At 35.3% G+C, this 22,394-nt stretch overlaps 1 protein-coding gene across 5 annotated transcripts in view; it reads left to right on the forward strand.

Annotated features, from left to right (window-relative positions):
- The window catches only part of ESR1 (estrogen receptor 1), a 175,167-nt gene that overhangs the window by 106,729 nt on the left and 46,044 nt on the right, over positions 1 to 22,394 (forward strand). For all 5 annotated transcript variants that reach the window (XM_032443212.2, XM_032443211.2, XM_085540908.1 and 2 more), the window contains 2 exon segments: positions 1,436 to 1,552; positions 17,197 to 17,532. In XM_032443212.2, the coding sequence (XP_032299103.1) occupies positions 1,436 to 1,552; positions 17,197 to 17,532 (453 nt within the window).

The following is a 22,394-nucleotide window of genomic DNA, read 5'->3' on the forward strand; positions in this document are numbered from 1 at the left end:
AATATTAATTAATCTAATAAACATCTTAAGTACAGCTTTAACTTTTTTCTCCTTTTCTGTGTAGATATTGTATTTTCATGTGGTTGAGGCTGTCATCTTTCTTTCTTTCTTGATTTTTTTCCCCCCAAATGTGAAATGTCTTGAATTAGATACATAACAGCCTGTATCATACTCAAGGAACTGAAAATTAAAATGCTCTCTCATGCTAAGTTTGAGTTGCATCTCTGTTCTTCCTGTTTATCTCAGTCCAGGAAAATATACATGCATACAGTTAGTAAATAATAATTCTGCCTGCTTGAGACAATATATAGTCATCTGTCTATAATAACAAGTTTTCCATTCAGCTACTTATTTTGATTGGATCCCATTTTTGTAGCATTAGAGAACAGATGTTCCTGGTGTAATCCGATAGTCATTTTTACCCTATTTTCTAATTTGTAGTCAAGGATAGATGATTTGATGAGACCAAGGCCTCTGTCAAACCTCCACCCTACTCTACCTCAAGCTGATCCCTTGACCTGAAAGAAGGAACAAACAGTTCTGCAGTAAAATTGTTTCATTTTGTGCTGTACCTTAGTTGCATTTAGATGAATACTAAGCACCAATAGGATCATTTTGGATAGTCTTTTTATCCTTGCTGAACTTTGTCTGTGGCTGGAAAATAATTTAATACCAGGCTTGAGTATATATTTGATACTTATTTTTAAGGAGAAAAAAGAAGGGAAAGAGTTTGTTGGCATTAACAAATAATGATACACTGAAAACTTTTGTAGAAAGAATTGAAGCACAGAGCATAATAAAGAAGGAAGTGAAGATCTGAAAGACAAAGATCTGAAAAGGAGCTGGTGTCAAAATTAATCGATGATAATAGAAGAATTTGTCATGAAAAAAAGTGTTTTTGCGTGTATTAGTGTACAAACAATTAGGGAGTAGATTTAGGGATTGATTTATCCCTGGTGTACAATTAAATTAATATTTTTTGCCTCTAATTTATGTTGTATTTCCTTTCTAACCTGCCCCAAATCTTGGTAAGTGTCTAAAAAAGCTCTGTGGATAGACCTTTTTCATTCTATAAACCTATAATCACAAACACACAGATCACATGACAGTTCTCAAACTAAGAACAAGGAATTCAAGTGACTTTTTCATTTATCTACTCCTTTTTTTTTTTTTTTTTTTTTTTGTGGCTGCTTTGATTGTTAATTTAAAAAAAATTATTCTATAGATGTTTTCATTTTATGCAAATATTTTGTAATATTTTGAAGAACTTGTGTATAAATGTGAGTGTGCTGTGAATTTTTAGCATTATTAACATCTTTTTGATAGATAATGACAGTAAGACTACTAAATACTCAGTGAATCATATGATAATGTATTATGAGCAGTTTATAATGCCTGTTGTAACTGTGTCCTTATTTTCCATCTGGTTTTACAGGGCACAATGACTACATGTGTCCTGCCACTAACCAGTGTACTATTGACAAGAACAGAAGAAAGAGCTGCCAGGCCTGCCGACTAAGAAAATGCTATGAAGTGGGAATGATGAAAGGTGGTAGGTACACTGCAGTCAACAAATCCTCAGCACTGGTGTCTGCCTTCCTGTCTTTTAACTTCATTGGATGGATGATACAGTTCCTAAGCAGGATTCTATTTCATTTTTTTTTCTGAGCTGAAGTGTATTAAATCAAAGAACATCTAAATGAAAAATAAAAGCATCTAAAATCCTATGTTTTTATTCTCAGACAAATTTACATCAAAATTTATAGAAACTTGGACTTTGAGACTTTGATGGACCTATGACTCTTTTGTTAATATTTTTAATGCATGATTTTTGGGGTCTCTGTTTGTAGAAGCCAGATTGTTATGAATGAAACGTAACTCAAGATTTTGTAGCATTTTGCACTTCAGTGTGAAAATCACTGGTAATCTTAGATCAGTCTATATTTGTTAAACAGTAACAATAACAAAACAAAACCTGTGAGTACTCAATACTTATTTATTCAGTTCTGGAAAAGAAAGTTAGTTCCTTTATTCCAGTACCATCCACATACTACTGTGAATTTCAACAAAACTGACAGTCTCACTTCTTTTGTGCAAACTGGACTAGATGCCAATTCATTGGAAGACAGATATGTACTAATGATGTCAGAGAGGAAGAATTAGTCAATGAATGCCTATGCTGAAGTGGTATGTTACTGAATTATTTTATACATATATTCAGTCATAAGATGTTGGAGGCAAAATTAGAAATAACTGATAATACAGAATAATTGCCATAGTGTGTTCCTAGATGGAAGAGTTCTTTTTGTAAAATATTTTTTGATACATCATGATACCTGCTTTTCTCCTCTGTGTTACAGTAATGTGTATTTCATAGAATCATAGAATCATTAAGGTTGGAAAAGACCTCTAAGATCATCTAGTCCAACTGTTCACCTACTTCCAATACTGCCTACTAAACCACGTCCCCAGGTATTACATCCACCCTTTCCTTAAACACCATCAGGCACGGTGACTTCACCACCTCCCTGGGCAGCCTTTTCTATTGCCTCACCATTCTTTTGGAGAAGAAATTTGTCCTAGTATCTAATCTGAACCTTTTCTAGTGCAACTTGACACTGTTCCTTGTCCTATCACTAGTTCCCTAGGACAAGTGGCTGACCTCCAACTTGCCAGTGTCCCTCGAGGGAGTTGTAGAGGGCAATAAGGTCTCCACTGAACCTCATTTTCCCAAGCCTAAACAATCCCAGTTCCCTCAGCTGCAATATTTGACAATTTGACAACTGACAATATTTGTCAAAAGCAGAGAGAAGTCAAGTCCCAGAGAATCAATATTTCACATGAACAGGAAATCATGGGAAACATTTGCTCTAAAATGGAAGAAGAGCTTGTAATAGACTATTAAAGATTCAGATTGCTTTTATTAATGAGGAGTATTCACTAGCTTTATCAAAATCTTTTTTAATGCAAAAAGTTTGCAAAGCAGTAAGTGTTCAGAAGAAAAAGGAATAGAACATATTTTACATGAAGAGGGAGCTAATTGTTAAATTAGAGTTTGGTCCTTTTATTTTTATTTTTTTTTATTTTTATTTTTATTTTTATTTTTATTTTTATTTTTATTTTTATTTTTATTTTTATTTTTATTTTTATTTTTATTTATTTATTTATTGGCATACCCAGTGTTTGCTTATTCCACAGTAAACAACATAACCATGTGGGAGCAAGAGAAAAGGGGAGTAAGAGAAAGGAGTACCTCTTCATGTCTTTCTTTACAGATCATATAGTGGTTTATAAATCCAGTCCCTGCAGTTGACTAAGACAGGTTTGGGAATCCTGGGAGAAAGATTAAATGGGAAAACATAAAGGTGTTGCTGTCCTTTAATGTTGCATATGCATTTTTCTCAAATCAAGAATTAGGAAAGAGCTGAGACTGATGTTATTACTCTGTGTGTTGTGATGTAGGCATTTGGAAGATGTTAAGTCTTTTTTTAATACTTGGCTGTAGCCATGTTTTTCATAAAGTTGTGTATCTGTAGTTTTTTGTTCCTTAATATCATGGTGAATACCTTTAAATGTCAAATTTATGCAATCACAATGACAGCTGTGGTCTGGAGAAATGGAGGTTTCACACAAGGCAAACTAATATAAGAAAATGTAATGCATACATTTACCATGCAGCCTATTCCAGATAAATCATTAAAGTATGTTAAGATACATCATTATGTTTTATGATGATTCTGTTATGTCTTTCATTGGCATGCTTCCATCCATTTATGCTTATATGTATTTAGGTAATGACTCACTCTACCAGTCTGATGTTTTTCCTGTCTGTTCTGTGAGATATAGATTGTGATATTTTTGACTGTTGTGTATATATTTGTTTTCAATCTCTTAAAACAGACTATTTTTTCCAAGTTTTCTTTCTGAAATAGCTGTTCTGAAGTTTATGTTTTTTACAGTGATCACTTCAGTAAAGTCTTATGGACTTCAACTTTATCATTCCTTTTTACAGTAATGTAAGATTTCTATTAAACAAGCAAAAAAAAACCTCAAACAAACAAACAAAAGCAGCAGAACAAATCAAGAGGTAAACATAAAAGCAAACAACTAAACTTGCGTGCTGCAAACAAGGAGAATAGACATGTAAATTTTGCCTGCTCCTATAGGACCACAGATAATACACTGACTTTTATCACTGGTTCATAGGTGATAGTTTAAGAATATGTATTTTATGAAACCTGCAAAAAGATTCTTGAAATCCTTGATACAGGTGACAGATTTGGCATGCTTGGAGATGAAATGTTCAAGGCAGGTAAAGTTTTGCAGGGTAAAGTAAAGCATTCAGTATTCTGCTGCAGGAGACAAGAAATTCTTACCTCCAGTTAGTTCTTGATAATGGTCATATTTCTCTCACAGGAAGATAAAAGTTAAGTGCTTATTTTTAGTATGCCATCTGGTTAACTTCTAAACTGTTAACTTTTAAATGCTTTTTGTTGTTGTTGTTTTGATTTGTTTTCCCAGCGGAGCTGTCTCAAGCTTTTTTGTTGTGAAAGATCTCTTGCAACTCTTATTTAAACATTTCTGAATTATACAGCACTCCTTAAAAAACTTAGTTATCTTGGTAGAATCTTTAAATTGAAATAATTTTATTTTGTTTGTATGAAAGAATTTGTCTTGTTGAAAAGGATTAGTTGGATTTCACATTTGAATAAAAGAAAAGCACGTAATATATCACTTTTATATTTACCTCCACAATTGTTAGTTACATGGATTTTGCTATTGATTACAGCTTTTAGACACAGTTGAATACTTCTGTAGCGTTTCTTTTCTCAGAATGAATCTCAGTTTTCCTATTTCTCTGAGATTCCTTAGCTGTCATTTCTTACTAGATCATGTTTTTATCTATTGTTTAACCTCTGAGCAATAGCTGATATTGAATAACAACAGCTATGAGGAAAACTAGGTAAATTATTGTTTTGTTGTTCCTGCTTAAACAGAAGTTATTTAACTGTAGTTTCTGAGGTATTATTTCTGCAAAGTCACTTAATTAAATACAGTATTTAAGAAGTTTATGTATTTTATTTTTAGCAGAGTAGACACCATTGAAATATCTTTAGGCGTTCTTTCAAAAAAATTGGAGGCTTCAAGTGGCTCTTGAAGTCAACTGTAAGAACATTTATTTATGAGGTTGTGAGGAAAAATAATTTTTTCACACAACTTTTCTTTAGTCTTTCAAAAACTTCTTCCAGTACTGCAGAGCTTTTTTCCTTTCCTCTTTCATTTGTGCTTCTTTCTGCATCAATTATTGTGTTGCTTGGAGATACAATTACACTGATAGATATTCTCTGCTGATGTAGTTAGCATCTGAGTCAGGGATTATAGCTGCTAGATTTTGTCCAAGCTCTTTCTGAATAAGACTTTAAAATCATATGCTACTACTTAGACTATGCACCTTCATGTTTGTATGTGAGGATAAAGTGTTCTCAAGAATAATCTCCTTATCATGTGCTTCTTTCTTCTGGTTGGTAGCAAGAGGGAATAGCATTGACTTTTAAAATGATATTTATGAAGATTCTTTTGTTCTGTTTTGGGAAGCTGTATTCTAGCTTAATATTTCACAAAGCATGGGGTCCTGCATCACAATCCCAGATTCCAAATGGAGTTCTTACAGCAGTTGCAGTCTCAAAGCTTCAACTGTGTGTATGCTCCAGGTGATATCTGTTCCAATATACATCTCCATTTCTCCTCTTAATGTTTTAATGCTTTAATGACTTGACTGCAAACAGTTTCATTCTTGGAAACCAAAACCAATTTATTTTAATTTCTATTTATCAATTAAATATTTTATATTTGTTTATTATGATAAATGGATCTGGATTTCTAACTCTAAGAATGCTAAATTGTTCCTTTCCTATTATATATGACTGCAGACTTAACATCAAGTATCCTGTTGAATCAGAGCAACTTGGTGCTAATGGAATCAAAATTAACCACCATAAATGCTATATCCATTATGAAAAATCAGTTATTTCCTTGATAAGATATTTTTAGCCACTCTGAGACCCGCAGAATTTGTCAGCTGTCTGATGTCTTTCCAATCTTGAGTCATGTGAAATGTAGTGATTGAGGATTTGAGAGCTCGTGAGCTAGATCCATCTGGTGGTCATAGATATGATCTGAGGTGCTTATTATCTTGGAATAGCCTGAATTAGATGTTGTAGAGAGAAGATTCTGAGTTCAGGAGTGTCATTTCTGTGAACTGTGAAATTACTGTGTAGCTGAAACCTATGTAGTGCAGTGGTCCTCCCAGAGATTATCTGGGAAGCTTTCAGAGATTGGTGTAGTGCAGCCCAGGAAAGAAAAGGTGGTTTTATGTATCAGTGTGCTATAACTACAAGCCAGATACTTGTGAAAAACTTTTACTTCTAGTCTCTGGAAAGAATAGACACATTCCTATTTTCAGGTTTTTTCTTACATTCTCTTGAACTTGTTACCTAGCTGTAATGATATGGGAATTCAGTCTGGAGAAATTCAGAGTGACAATAGTATGTAAGATCAAAACAAACTTTTACTGAGAAAATAAAAAGCACTCGTCAAATTAACCATCTGCTCAGAGAAGAACGTTACCTTTTTTTTTGGTCTTTAAATGGAGAGAGCTATGCTTTCTTACTGAATACTATATTTCCTCATGTTAAAAGCCTTTCTTTCCCCCCAGTAAATAAATAAAATATATAGAAAAGGCTAGAAAGTTAATAAAATAATTCTCAAGAGCAGAGGTAATCTATGTCTGATGCAACCACTGGAATGTTTCCAGGCTTTCTGGTTTTCCATGTAATTACCTTCTAATGAAATATTGTATCAAAAATAGAAATTAGTGAATGAAAGCAAATGGCTTAACAATGTGAAACTATTTTCGTTTGTCCAAAGAGAACCTTTTTGATATTTATTGGACATGCTGTTCTGTACTCAACCAAATAACTGCGTAGGTGCGGTTTGATAAATGTATGAGAAAATGTACAGTTTTAATATATAGTTGATGGACTGCAAGCGTGTACTCAAGCAGCATCTGAGGAAAAGTTTTGTGAGTTTAGAACAGCCTCTTGGAAAAGAAGATGAAGTTAAATCCTAGATTTTTAGTGAAACATGAACACTTTTGCAAATATGTTTTATCTTCTCATTCCAAGCTAGAAGGAATACCAGGAGGGATCTTTTTCAGCAAAAAGCGGGTTAAACACTGCATTCAGAATAAATTGCTTAAGATTTTTTTCCAGTTAGGCCATGAAAATCTCCAAGGGCAGAGATTTTATAGTCCCATCTGACAACCTGTTTTGTGCTTGTTTATACTCCATAGCTATCCATTAGCTACCCATTCACCAGTACCTGAGGTGTTTTTCAGCAGAGCTCCACTTAATCCTTTTGTCCTCCAGCTTGTAATGGTAATGGGGGTTGCCTCGACCCAGATGCAAGATCTTGAATTTGGATTTGTTGAACTTCATGAGGTTCATGTTGGCCCACTGCTCAAGCCTGTCCAGGACCCTCTGGGTGGCATCCTGTCCCTCTGGTGTTCTGACCAAACCCCACAGCTTGGTGTCATCTGCAAATTTGCAGAGGGTGCACTTGGCCCTACTGTCAGTGTAATTGATTAAGATATTAAAGAGTATCAGACCCAGTGCTGATCCCTGGGGGACATCACTCATCAATCATGATTGATGTCTGGTATTCTGAAGGATTCACTGTGAACCCACGAATGTTTGTGGATTTGCTGTAAAGACTATATAGAAATGGGGCTGCTGCCATCCTTATTCTAGCCAAAACTTAGTATTATTTATGCAGGAGTGTCAGCACTGAAAGTGATTCATTTGAATGATGAATTAATTGAACTTCTGTTGCTTCTCTTGTACAACTCTTCTAGTACTCTTTAAAATGTGCTATGAAGAAAAAATGAATGCCAAAATACATATTAGGAAGTAGCATGTCTTGCACCTTTATCTCTAATTAGCAGATCATTAGTTCTCAAGCTGTGAATTATGAATAGTCATTAGAGACCATAAATTACATTTATCTGATTGCTGTCAGCATTTTTGGTCTCCAGGTCTTCTTTACATGAAAGACCACTTCTGTGATCTGCCTTGTAGCTGGTGGGACACTGGGGCAATGTGATGCTTAAATTGACTTGATCACTGGGCAAGGTCAGGCTGGAACAGTCTCTTAGCAGCCTGAACTAGCTATAGATGTCTCTATTCCATGCAGGGGAGTTGGAGCTTTAAGTGTTCTTTTTAAATGAAATATTTTTATGAGAAAACTGGTGGAGCAGTGGGCCCTGTACTCCCCACTGCTGCCTCTCTCTCCCTCTCTCTCTCTTTTAACAGTGGCAGCGCTGATTGCAGAGAGAACAAGTTCTGGTCTGTAAAAGATTCAGATCCATTTTTGAAACAAACAAACAAAAAAAACAAAATTCTGTGATAGAATCATAGAATATCCCAAGTCATCCCAAGCTTGATTTGATATGTTGGCAACCAGTCCTTATGCCAGTTGTCTTTTTTTTTCTTTCTTTTTTTCTTCCATGTATTGGATGATGCACTATCATCTGATATTATCCTTGTTCAATATAATTTAATGACAAAACAGAGGAACTACATTCAGGCCCAGTACTTTGTGAAGTAATCAAACAAGGATGTGTCTTAAATTGGTTAAGGCCTTTTAAAATCTTGGTGTCAGTGAATTGCCATGACAGTGAGAGGAAAAACAAATGTTGAGGTACACCAGATTCTGCTTAGCTCACTGTGGTAGAAACAGGAACTTAAGAGCCTATCCAAGCCTACTTCCTGATTAATATTTGCCTACCTGTTTGCCATGTAGAGTGGCAAAACCTATTGCTTTGGAAGAATATGATGTTCAGTATCTCGGTCCAACTACAGCTTGTTGATGGAGCTTCAATAGTTCAATTTCTTTAAATGTATCAAAGCTTCACACTCAAATACTATCTCTATATATTAAATAAATGAACTGCTTAATTATAAGCATCATATCCAAAATAATTTGTACTGCTTCCACTATTAGCAACTGAAAAGACATATCATTTGGCATTTTTCTGTTAATCAGACACTGCCATTCTCCTCCACTTACTTTTTTTGTGGTTGTTAGCCTGATGGTCTGATGAAAAATAATAATGCTCCATGACATATATCAACAATGATTTTAACTTCCATACCACCGTCTTGTGGTATTTTACAGGAAAATTTTGCATAATCTAAATTCTAGTTGAATTTAGGATCAGTTGCATTCAGTAACATTTAAGGGCTATCTCAGATTCTGCAATAAAATCTGTGCAATTTTATGGAAATTATTAAATAGCAAGGACATAACCAGTTATCAAGAATGACAGGAGAGTTTTTTAACTGTTTTGCTTCTGGCCCCTCCCCTCACTGTACTGGAAAAGCCAAGGATATAGCCCTGTCTGAGATGACAGGCTTTAGGAGATAGGACAGATGACACAGGGACAAAAACTAGGGACAAAACTAGTATTGCAAAAATTTAAAGTTTGCTATATTTTATACAATCCATATATGTTGAATTGCTATAATATGATAGCACTACTATATCAACACTAGGTATTGTTCTCGTATGGATATGGTAAGATCTCATTAGAGGCATTTAGGAAATTATCAAAGTCCTCAGCATTTACACCACTGCCACTGTTGTAAATGGTACATGGAGGACAGCGATGAAAGACCAAGAGCTTCAGAGTTCCTAAAAAGACCCAATAGTATTTTTCTAAAGGCAGACTATTAAATGTTATTAAATGCTGGGTTCTTTCAATTAAGAAAAAAGAAAAGGAAAAAGAAAAAAAGAAATATTCTTAAGGATCAAAAGGAAAAATAAAAAAATACACTTATTCTCTTACCATGTGTTGTTATTATAAGAGGCAGCTCTACTAAAGCAGCAAATACTTAAAGAACCTTCAGCAAAGTTAAATAACCTTTCAAAATGTGTAGTTCCTGTCTCATGTCAGGTTTAACAGAAGTTGAAAATGCTATCAGGGCTTGTGGCTGTTAGGCACTGTCACTTGAGACAGGTGTGTTTATGATTAGATATTCAATTCTATTTGATGTTTTTAGATTATTTCACTCAGTGTTTCTCATTCCCTTCATGGAGTTATTGCATTAGTGAGTAAGGGAATAGCTGCTGACATCATCTAGCTGGAATTATTCAAAGCATTTAGTGGATGGACTACTTATTGAGTGGATAAGAAATTGGCTCATTGGTCTCATATGAAGAGTTTTGGTCAACAATCTATGTCCACTGGTGAAAGTCATGATACTTTGATGATAGTACTAACAGCATTATTTATCATCTTTGTCCCCAACATGCAGTGAGATGCTGGACACACTCAGCAAGTTTGTAGATGACAAGCCTCAGGAAGTCCAGGAACGCCAAGACTGGTACTGCACATCACACAGTGCAATCCTAAGCACAAAAACAGACTGAGCAATGAGTGAGTAGGGAGCAGCCCTGTGGAGAAAGACTTGGGGGCGCTGATGGATGAAAAGATAAGCATGAGCTGTCATTGTGCACTTGCAGACCAGAAAACCAGGTATTTCCTTTCCTCAGATGCATTAAAGAAGTGTGGCCAGTGAGTCAAAGAAGGTAATTCTCTTTAACTCCACTCTTGTGAGATCCCACTGGTATTCCTGAGCGTTTGGCTCTGAGGCCCCCAGTGTAAGGACATGGACCTGTTGAAGTGAATCTAGAGAATCAGGAAGATTATCAGAGGTCTGGGGCACCTCTTTTATGAAGAAAGGTTGAGGGAACTGGGGCTGTTGAGCTTGGAGAGGGTTCTGGAGAGAACTTATAAAAAGGCATTGCATTATCTAACAGGGACCTTCAAGAAAGCTGTAGAATGACTATCAGGGAGTATAGTCATAGAACAAAGTGTACTGGTTTTAAACTAAAAGAGAGTAGATTTAGATTAGACATTACTAAGAAATTTTTCACGGTGATTGTAAAGAGGCCCAAGAGCAGATTACTCAGAGAAGCTATGAATGCCCCATAGCCAGAGGTGTTCATGGCCAGGCTTGATGGGGCTTTGAGCAGTGTGATCTAGTAGGAGGCATTCCTGCTCATAGCTGGGGGGTCAGAACTAGGTGATCTTTAAGGTCCCTTCTACATCAAACCATTCTATGATTGTATAATTATGTGATTTGAAGTAATTTTCAACCCACCTGTATTTTTGGCACAATTTACGTTTCTGTTTGATATCCTAAAATAAATAGGATAATTATATGAATCAAAATTCAAAAGAAGAAATTTTTCAAACCTATAAAATTTGAATTTGGAAAATGGTGTTACTTTCCTGTGACCAAACAATATTTCTGCCGAGAGAGCCAAGTGGAAAAACAAAACAAAACAAAACCCCCTAAATATCAAAGCTTTAAAAAATCTCTTTGGAAAGACCATAATTCTGAGATATATTACACCATTAGGACCTGCACTGTAGTCATAGCTAAAGCAAGCCTCTGTCCATTATAAATTTATCATGAATGTAATTATATTCCTGACATCTACTTATGTGCAGCAGCTATCGAGGAGCTTCCTTAAGGCCTTAAAGAAACATTAAAAAAATACTGACTTCATCATGCCTAACAAGGTCTGTCTAAAAAGAAAAATATCTGTAAGAGGTCCTGAGGAGACAGCTACCTTGCATGCATGCATCTAAGACAATTTTTAGCTAACTGTAAAGCCAGTTACACTCTGATGACACTGAGGTTTACATCCATAAAGGCACTGCTTATTCACACTGTTATTCTTTGCCAGTCTATTAATTTTGTGCCCTTCTATCAATGACAACAATGATATTAGTGTAAGACTGGGCACAGTTCCAGAGCTTCTCTTCAGCATTTTAGCAAATAAGTCCTGTATGAGGATACTTGAGACTGGACTTTTGATTTCTAGTCTCTTCAACTGTCAGTTTCAGATTCCCCTACTCTCCATATGCACCTTTTCTGGCATAGAAAAATCTAGAATTTCTTCCTCTGTGAATACTGATGTGATTACATAGCTTCTCTGCTGTAGCTGCTCTGTTCTGCATGCTCCTCTAATACTCTGGTCATCAACTGGACATGGACTCTGGCTTTCTGAAGTATGCCTCTGTAGTCATTATCTCTTTTACATTATAATATATGATTAATCTTTTCTTCTCAGAAAGGATTAGTTTTAGCAAATGCTGGACAGACCTTCTCCCTGGCAGCCTGCAATTCTAAAGAGGCAGATTAGTCTCAAAGAGACAGAGAATTGCTTCAAAGAAAAGATGATTCCATGCAACTTTGAAATGCTCTTTTGATAGTCTGCTAGTCTAGTATAGCTGCTTGCTACAGCAGACTGTAAGGACAAAAGTACAGGTTAGTAATGCTTCAAGGCCATGTGTGTATCAAGAAGTGGCTCTTATAATCTGTAGGCCAGTAATGAAGAGCAGAAATATGGACAAAGAGCCTCAGATTTAAAGGTTGCTCCAGACTGGTTGTTAGGTGGTAAACCTAGGTCTTGCAGTCTTTTCCTGTGCACAAAGCTCTCTTTTCCCATCATGTTCCCAGAAACCATGTTCTTAATCTGTGCCTCTTAGGAGCCACAGCTGCTGTGTTGTCCCTTTCCACAAAAGGGAAAGCCTGCATTTACCAAGAAGCCTTAAATGAAGAGGAATACTCTAAAGCTAAAAACTCATTTCTGAGCAGAAAGTTTTTAAATAGGAGCTTCTTCCCTCTGTTAAAAATTATGTTTTTTGCTGGTTAGCTCCAGTCAGACATGAAACAGCACTAATATGAATGAGAGGTTATTGCTTATATGCTTGTTGCCTAGAAACAGAGCTCAGGTTCTCCATGTCTGGCACTCAACCTGCCTTTACATTTTGACTTGTCAAGTTTCCAAATCTACTATGTTGCCATTACTTTCAGTGCTCAAATTGCAAACTGAATGTCTGTCAAGTACGAAGTGGGAGTTAATTTGTAGAAAACTGACTATTGTGAAGATTCTCAGGGTGCTGAATACATACCATTAATGGTACAGCTCAAAGTTATGTGAGAAGGAATTTTTAAGTAGTACTTGAATTCTGATGCCCATGGCTGGAACAGTTACCAGTGCCATTATTACTGCCTCAAGTAATGGAAAGATAGTGAACTGTCTGTAGATAAATATTTTCCATATAATTTACAGGGCTTCTAAAGCAGTAAGGGGACAACAAACAAACAAACAAAAACAAAAAAAACCCAAAAACCCACAACACCCAGATACTGTGATAGAGATTACTTTTGTCTTTGATTTATAGTATTCTTATTGATATATAGTTCAGGAATGCGCTGCTTCTCTGATGGATCTTTTGGCAAAAGGGGGCACAGTATTTAATAGTGAATTGACTTGTTATTTCCTTGGATTTTCCTTCTAAATTTAACAGCATCTGGCAACCTACAAAACTAGGGAATCTGAAATGGAATTGGAAGGAACATAAGTATTCCTTGCAGTAGTAGAAACTACTACTTATATTAAAAACATCTTCAACTGTTTTGTTAAAAAGCAATTCTGTTGTCACTGGTTAAAGTGTGATTCCACAATCCCTATGCAATTTTGTTGCTAATCTACTGAATTCCAGGAGTATGTAATTGCTCTAAAGTTTTGCAACCTATCTTCTTATCTTAGAGGGCTGACTGAATTTAGAGGTGAAGCTTAGGAAATTTTTCTTTGAAAATATTCATTGTTTAAATTTCAATAGCTTCTGCAAGATACACAATACTTCTGTTTTTGATAGAATATTGTTTCTCATGCTTCTCATAATCTGCCAGTTCTAGTTCCTGTATTGTCTGAACTGTGGAATCAAAATTACTGCATTCATATATTTTTTTAAAGAGCATGTGGAATCATGGCACTTTTGATAATTAAGCAAGCTGGAAGGAATTGTCTTTTTACTTTGAATTAGTGACTGTGCACTATTATTACATTTTTGAATAGGCATAAAATTTGATTAAGCTGGAGGAGATTTGGAAGCACTTCTATTTTTCAGAGAGATACGTGCTTCTATTTGGTCTGAGAAAATGAATAACGGGATTCCTATTTTATGTAACTATCTAGGGATTTAGCATTAATTTCTATAAATCTCTAACTAGTGTGATGCTTATACAGATTCAACAACCTTCCTGTCTATGATTGTAAAAGCTGCTGATGTGATGAAGAGCGAATGCATACTCTCCCTTAGTTCTATTTCAGATCTGATCTCTAAAAGTATAATGTTACAATGTAGGCTTTTTTTTTTTTTTTTTTAAATTCCTGAAATAAAAACATAAAAATAAATTTGGGCAGAGCATTTCTTCCAAATTCAGAATGTTATGTTCAGCTTCACTCAGTCCATCCCTCTTTTCAGGGTGACAAGAAGCCAGTGCAGATGAATTAAAATTAAAACTATTCTGTCACAGAATCACAGAATGACCTGGGTTGGAAGGGACCTCAAGGATCATGTAGTTCCAACCCCCCTGCCTAGCAGGGCCACCAAACATACACATTTACTAGATCAGGTTGCCCAGGACCCTGTCCAACCTGGTCTTGAACACCTCCAAGGACGGGGCCCTTCGGAATCTGGTTTACTTGTAAGGGAATAAGCATGCTTACATTTGTTAAATCCTCATTTTACTTAACAAGGCAAGTCTGGAGTAAGTTTTATGTAAAAAGCAAACAAACAAAAAATACTCCTACATAGAGATTTTATGGCACAGACAATTAAGGCAAAGGTGCTGTATTTGTTTATATTAACCTTTGATGGATTCTTCTTTCCCATAAATTTGATCTGTACCTCTCAAATGCCTTTGAACACTCTTTAAAGTATTTACAAGTTCAGCTTTATTTCAGCGAGACATGAAAAAGAACCTCTTGTTGACTGTCCTGAACCTTTTGTGAGATGTTTTCCTTTGATACTGTCTTGAATTAAAGAAGAGTGAGTGTTGGTATTTTATTCATCTTGCTACTCCCGATCTGTAAACTTGTACCTGACTTGCAAGACAAGCAGTCCTAATCAATTTAGCTGTTTCTCACAGCAAGTTCATTTCACTGTTCAGATCATCTTACACGTCTCTCACTTATTAAATCTTTTTCAGTTATTTTATATGTTTTGTATAATTTTTAGAATGGGAAGAACAGAACTGCATGTTCATTATGGTGTGCCTCATGGGTTAATATAATCTGATTTATGTAGATGCTTTGTTCTCTCTTCCTCTCTTGGTAACTTCTTGCATTTTATTTACTTTCTAAACTAACTTATCTGATGCTTTTATAGCATTATTATAACCCCAAGATAATGTTTCTGAATTATGTCCATTCTAAGGCCATCTATTTTTGTGTATGTTGCACAGTAGAGACTCCAAGAATACTTTTAACTCTTCAAAGGGAAATGGTTGCATGAGCAGCTGTAGAATTTGGAATGTGGGAAAGTTAGCAAATGTTTAGTGTGTATGAACCATGTGGTTTTTGTTACATGATTATTTATTTGTGTTTCAAAGGGTAATTTTAATTCAAAAACATTACAGTGAAATAAAGCATACTTCCAAATATATTTGTTGCAGAAGAGCATGCATAATACTGAGTAGTCCGTGAATACTGAGTAGTCTGATGAAGCAAGCTATCAATGAGACTAACTCCAGGATGGCATTGTTCCAAAATAAGCCTTTTATTTTTTTCCTAATAGCAAGAATCTCCCTCATCTTCTAAACAGAAATAATTTAGTGGTAGTAGGTATTACTGAATGAAAAATGAGAACAGGAATGCACTTCAGACTTTTGGCTTACAGCTAGTTTAACTAATGGGAAAATGTAGAGAGGTTAAGTAGTAAGGGTGATGAAAGATTTATGGAACTTGCTGTATATGGAAAGATTTATAGATAGATTCAGAAGGCCTGCTAGGTCTTGAAAGAATTAGACTTAAAGAGATTAATTTTCAAGTACAAATTCATTTAACATATCACATATCATGAAAGAGGCATACTGATCTATAGATGCTGTCTTTACCATTGGAAGAGGGCACCTGCTGGTAGGATCTAAAAGCCATTAATCCGAAGAAGAAATTATATGAAGAAATACTGGATTTGAGAAACAAACAAACAAACAAACAAAAAATTGGAAGCCTAATAGATTATATAGTTTGTGGTGTGAAAAAAGCTGATTAAAGATTGTCTTTTCTCCCCCCCCACCCACCAGAAAGATCCGTGTTCATTTATTTTAAGGGCCAGTAGATTTCAAAATTTTCCTCCCCTCCCCTTCTCTTCCCCTTCCCTCCCCTCCTCTTTTCCTTCTCTTCCATTCACTTCCCTTCCCTTCACATCCCTTCCCTTCTCTCAAAATAGCTGTGCCTCCTCCACTCAGAGCTAGCATTTATTCTCCCTTTATGATTGGAGTACACTTGGACTTTATCATTACAATTTGTTCATGACCTTTCCACAAAGGAGATTTTATTCTACTGTAAGGGCTTAGTGTTGTTGTTTTAATTAGTATGGCAGACTTGATAACTTCCAAAGGTCCAGGGTCATTCGGAACTAAGCACATTGCAGAAATGTGCAATAATGACAAAGATAATTTCTGTTCCAGTTGTTACTGACTTTTGACAGTAGGTCACCCACACTAGATTTGAGGCAGAAATTATCTTCCCTTTTTTTTCTGTTTATCTGGTTGTACAACAATCCTTAATGCTGTATAAGGCCATCTTATGATGGTATCTTTTCTGTGTGTTTCTTACCTAACTAGGAAGATCACACACTCCATAGTAATGGTTTGGTGTTTAGTTAGAATTGGGAAAGTTGAGGAAAGATTTTTTTTGAGAGCTGTTACTGCTATACATGTAGCCTGCTCAGGTCATGAAGCTGCTATTGATCAATTGTTGGATAGTTACATACTAGAGGTTAGGACATGACATTAAGGTTTGTGCTGTAAAAAATATTTATTTATTTCCAGTTACTGCCTTTTGTCACTATTTCTGATACTATACTTTTAAAAATACTTTTTCTCTCCAACTGCTCATGTAAGATTCTACATATAGGAAGAATCCTTGACAATAAACCAGGAGTAAATGCTCCACTGGCCTATGAACAGCAGCTCCTGGTTGGCTGAGGCCAAATTTATATAATGCCTGTGTTCAAGGAAAGGAGTTCATTATATTCTTGTATGTCTCTAGGAATCCGGAAAGACCGCAGAGGTGGGCGAATGATGAAACAGAAACGTCAAAGAGAGGAGCAGGAGTCCAGGAACGGGGAGGCTTCTTCTACAGAGCTGCGAGCTCCCACCCTTTGGACAAGTCCACTAGTGGTTAAACATAACAAGAAGAACAGTCCAGCCCTGTCTCTGACAGCAGAACAGATGGTCAGTGCCTTGCTGGAAGCTGAGCCACCCATAGTTTACTCTGAATATGACCCCAATAGACCATTCAACGAAGCATCTATGATGACCCTGTTGACCAACCTTGCAGACAGAGAATTAGTGCACATGATCAACTGGGCAAAGAGAGTTCCAGGTAAGGAAAGAAAGCCCCAGCAGACTACAAAAAGCTCAACATGAAAAAAATCTGAGAAGCCCTTCAATATATAAAACAAGTACATTAATTCTGTCTTACTTGCACAATTAAATATTATACAATTTTGGGAATAGGAAGTGTTTTCCAATTAAACAAAAACATAACCTTCAAGCTGAAGTAGAATAATAAAAGTGTCTAATCTAGTCTATTTGATCTAATTATATTCATTATCTAGACCTTTTGGAATTAAGGTTGCTAAATTTTGAAATATCTGCCATTACATTGGCATTTCCAACAAGACCATTAATGTTAGTATTATTTATTTGTAAATTTACCTTTTCACCCATAAGTTAGACGTTTTCCATGTTTGTTTTTTTTTTTTTTTGTTTTGTTTTGTTTTTGTTTGTCTGAAAAATCATACAGAAAGTATTTTCTGAATATATATTTTTTCCCATTGGAATGGAATGTTTTTATCTTTATCTCTTTGTTACATCTTGGTTTCTCAGCTTTAACCCCTCAGTTCTAGAAGGGAATTTTAGAATTGTGAGACCATTTTGGTTGAATATATGATGCACATTCCATCACATAATTTAATTAATTAATATCAGTGAAATGAGATGACAGTTTTGTAATTAAGGCACATTCTCTTTTAAAATGTTAGTCTACAATGTTCCACTTCAGAAATTAACATTTTAGTATGTATTAAAAATTTATTGCACATATTATATGTAATTTTGCTACACATACACACATACTCAGTAATATATACTTTAAAGTTCACTGGAATTCTGATCTCTTGAATTTTTACTGTAGCTGTTTTATAAAGGAATATTAGGGAACACTTCCGCATCTCTCACTTACCATTACAGAGTGCATGACCTGAACTCATTGCATGAGTTATGCCATTTTTTTAGTTTTCTTCATTTAAACTTGGCAAGACTCTTTCTGGCAAATCACTAACCCATAAAATCTGAGTCTTTTCCAGTCCTCATGGGTTCCCTTCTTAGCACTTTTCACATGTCACTCTGTGGACTCCAGCTATGATCAATGAGAACCTGTGAGTGTTCCATTTCTCATATTATAAAAAATCACCTGAGATTTTCATTTTTGTTTTCATAAAGCTGCAGTGTTTAAGGTCTTATTTACAGCCTGTTCAGTTCAAGAACAAGTTCTCGTGTTAATTTGGTGTGCTTTGGATCATGTCTTTATAAAATACTTTTGAAAGATAAACATATGTCCACAGTGTTAAAGCTCTACGATAGAAAACCAGCTAAATTCAAATAATATTTCTCCTGATTTTAGAGACATAATTAATCTAACTCTGTTACAAACTATTGATTTACACTGAATGTGAATATGCTACAATTTAAATTCAATATGTTTTCCAACTGAAATCATTTGTATTCTGTGATATTTTATTTGGATAGTTAATGTAATTAATCAAATTATAACAATAGGGTTAGGGAACTTAGATCTATTTTTTGTTCGGAGATCTCATAAAACTACGTGTCACAAAATGATTACATCCACTAAAGATCAAAACTCAGCTTACTTTATCAAATGCATTCTTTGTTTTCCAAGAAACTTCTGAATGTATAAGTTTATCAACAATTTATATACATCCAAAGTATTTTATTTGCCTGTTAAGTGCCAGAATAGCTCCTAGAGGGGAACTAAGACTGTGTGTATGCACATGAATAAGCACTCTAACAGGTGAATTTTGATATAAAATAGGAGAACTTCTTTAAAAAAAAAAAAAAAAAAAAAAAAGTCTTAGTTGCCTATAATGGATCACAGAAGTATCAACCATCTTTCAAAGATCAGGCTCTTATTTGGATTGTTTGCTAAAGTTTCCATTTGCTGTAATGTGCTTGTAATGCTTGACAATGTAAGTTATATTTTCATCTCTGCAGCACATTGCTTTTGAATACTGTATTTTATTACTCAAAACTATATAATACTGCTTAGAGCGGATTTCCATGTACATTATCCTTAAACAGAGAAATTGAGTATTTTTTTCTGTTAAGTGAAGTATTTTTTACAGTGGCATTGTGGGATTCTGCTCGGTTATTTTCTCAGCTAATTTACTGAAGTTTCAAGCCGAAGAAGCCAGGTTAAAAGCCTCTTTTTCAGAAGAGTGAGTTAGCTTTTTACCTGTAGCAAAAAGTTGTTTCAGGAAGCAACATCTTGCAAACCTTGCAAACATTGTAAAAATTAATTCACTGAATGCAGGGTCTTAGTTGTTGGAAAAGCAAGGGCAAAGGAGTTTGAGGTTTGAGAGCATATTTGTTGAGAAAAAACTGATATTAAAAGTTCAGAACCTCAGTGAATATGCAGCATAAAACTAAGTGTAAAGAATTTGGGGATAGTGTTTGGAGTCTATATTGCCACGCATTCTTTAAGAAGAGCAGTTGTGTCAAGGCAACTACTGAAGTCTTTTGGTCAGCCAGCCATTCTGGTGGAACAGAATAAGAAAAAGCTCTTTAGAAAACTGACTGGGTAGAAGTACATCTATTCTACAAAAAGTAATAATGAAAATGAATTTGTAATGGGCTGCTTGGTACAGCATAGGCAGAGGTCTGTTGTGGATCCATGCTGAGGACAGCCTCCAAAACAAAGAGAGTATCTTTGCAGACATCATGTCCTGATTTGGAAAATGACAACTGATACAAATTTTTACCATATCCCTCTTGTTTGCCATTAGTTCAAACTTTTGACTTAGTGTTAAAAATTTATTTAAATTGACTCTGCAGTCTTGATTATGTTAACAAATTGCTGTGGAAGAGAGAACTTGTGGCAGCTTGTTGTACATAATTTACAGAACAGTCTTCAGTATTTAAGTATAAAACAATTGTTAACAGAAGTCATAACAAATTTCTCCTGTGACAATGCACTTCATAATATGCCAAGTGCATAAAAGCTTGTTTTAATTTTCCTTTGAAACCTTGGCAACTGATACAAATGGGTTTGCCAGATGACATGTGGAAGAAACTTGTACAGTGTCCTGTGACATACACAAAAAATTCAAATACCCCACAGGACCTTTTCTTTACATGGCCTAATGGGTATTTTGGCTTAAATCCTCCCAGATGTCCTCTTTAAGACAGTTGTGGTGCCTTCTGATTAACCCAGCCAGATGGAATAATGAGCAGCTGCACACAAGGCGGGTGGAAACAGATTGCAATGGGTTAGACTTTTTATACATATGTAAATTGAGCCTGTTACTAATTATGGGACAAATATCTAAAAATCACATGTAAGCAGGTATCAGAGTAGGTAAGTAATCATTTTGTTCATTTTGAATCATGTCTTACATGTAAACATGTTTTTCTATTTTCTTTGTGGCTAGCATAATGTCTTGGGGATGTACTACCACCTTCAATTTTATAGATGGAGGTTTTTTTTTAGTTTAGTAAATTCTTGTGGTTTCCTATGCGATGAGCAAAAACATTGATTTCCTTTTCTATAGAAATGCTGGTGTGTTAAAGGAATTTACTCACTATGTTTCATTATTCGCTTGCTGTGTATATCGTATTATTTATACCTGCTATTCTGTATTCCCTAAAGGAGGCTGGTATTATCATTGTAATGATCAACAGTTTTGGTGTTTTTTTTTTTCATGGAGAGGCTCTTGAGATGGTAAGAGACAGTGAGCTCACACAGTGAGCTTATGGTAAAGAGTGTAGCTTTCAGGAGATTTTGCTGTAAGGGTGAAATGTTTGGCAGTGCTTCTATGGTCTTGTATAACTATTTACTACAAGTACAGTAGCTGTGCAACATAATGGGCCTAAAATGGTACACTGGGCATACAGGCTTTGAAGTTTTGAGATGATTCACGGTGCTGTACTTATTTTATGGCTTTGTGAACCGAGGAGATAAACATTTTGGCACAGATTTTTTTTTTTTTTTTTTTTTTTTTTTTCATTTCAAAGCCACAGAAGTTGCTATTTTCTTAGGATATTGTCTTCTTATTTGACCTTCTAAACTGTTCTGTTTGTTAAGTTAGGAACAGTGTGTAAAGAGGCCAACAATAGCCACAATTTTACACTGTGCTTCAGTGACACCAAACCCTGGGGGAGGGAAAAAAAAAAGAAAAGAAAAAAAAAAGTAAGCTTATAGTGGAAAGAAAGCAGTCTTTAACAGATGTGTCTTAATAACTCTAGATTTCTCTAGGTGTGGGACAGTTTTCAGAGTTTATAAGTTTAGTGGTCCTCCTGGTAGTGATTTACACTTGGCTTAAAAAAGGAACCGCTTGATGTTGCCGTAACATCAAAATAACCTCCCAAAATATCTGCTTTATAGTATACTCACCTTTGACTAGTGGGTTTGCTGTTGAGATTTGTAACAACATTATCAGAAAAAAACCCTCTGCTTATCAGCTACTTTAATCTGTTGAAGTGATAGTCTGACTACTCCCCTGATTTTACAGGGTGAAAACAAAGGAGACATATACATCTGTAAGTGAAAGAGAAATGATAGCCAGTGCCTGGATCTTACTTCATGGATGCTTCTTGTTAGATTAATTTCTGTGAAGTTTCAATTAACCGCCACAAATGTAAGAGATAAGAATCAATCTTTACAATGGAATTAAGCAGTCAGTTATTGTTTGAATTCAAGCATCAAACTGTGAGATATCATGCAACACCATGATTGTCTTGGGCAGCAGAGTAAGTTAAAAATATTGAATATAAAATGAGAGCTTTCCATCTCTCTATTTTCTCAATCTGGGGGGAATTGCTTGTCTTTCATGTCTATACTTTGTTAAAAGATGAACAAGCTCCCTTTCTGTCCATCTCCTCCAGCTTCTAGGTGCTGTATGAGGCACTTTAGCTTTTCCTGTGACTATTTATAGATCTGTCTTT

This window comes from Coturnix japonica, chromosome 3 (genome assembly GCF_054131305.1).
Source record: "Coturnix japonica strain WE chromosome 3, WE-NBRP24, whole genome shotgun sequence".
Taxonomy (NCBI): Eukaryota; Metazoa; Chordata; class Aves; order Galliformes; family Phasianidae; genus Coturnix; species Coturnix japonica.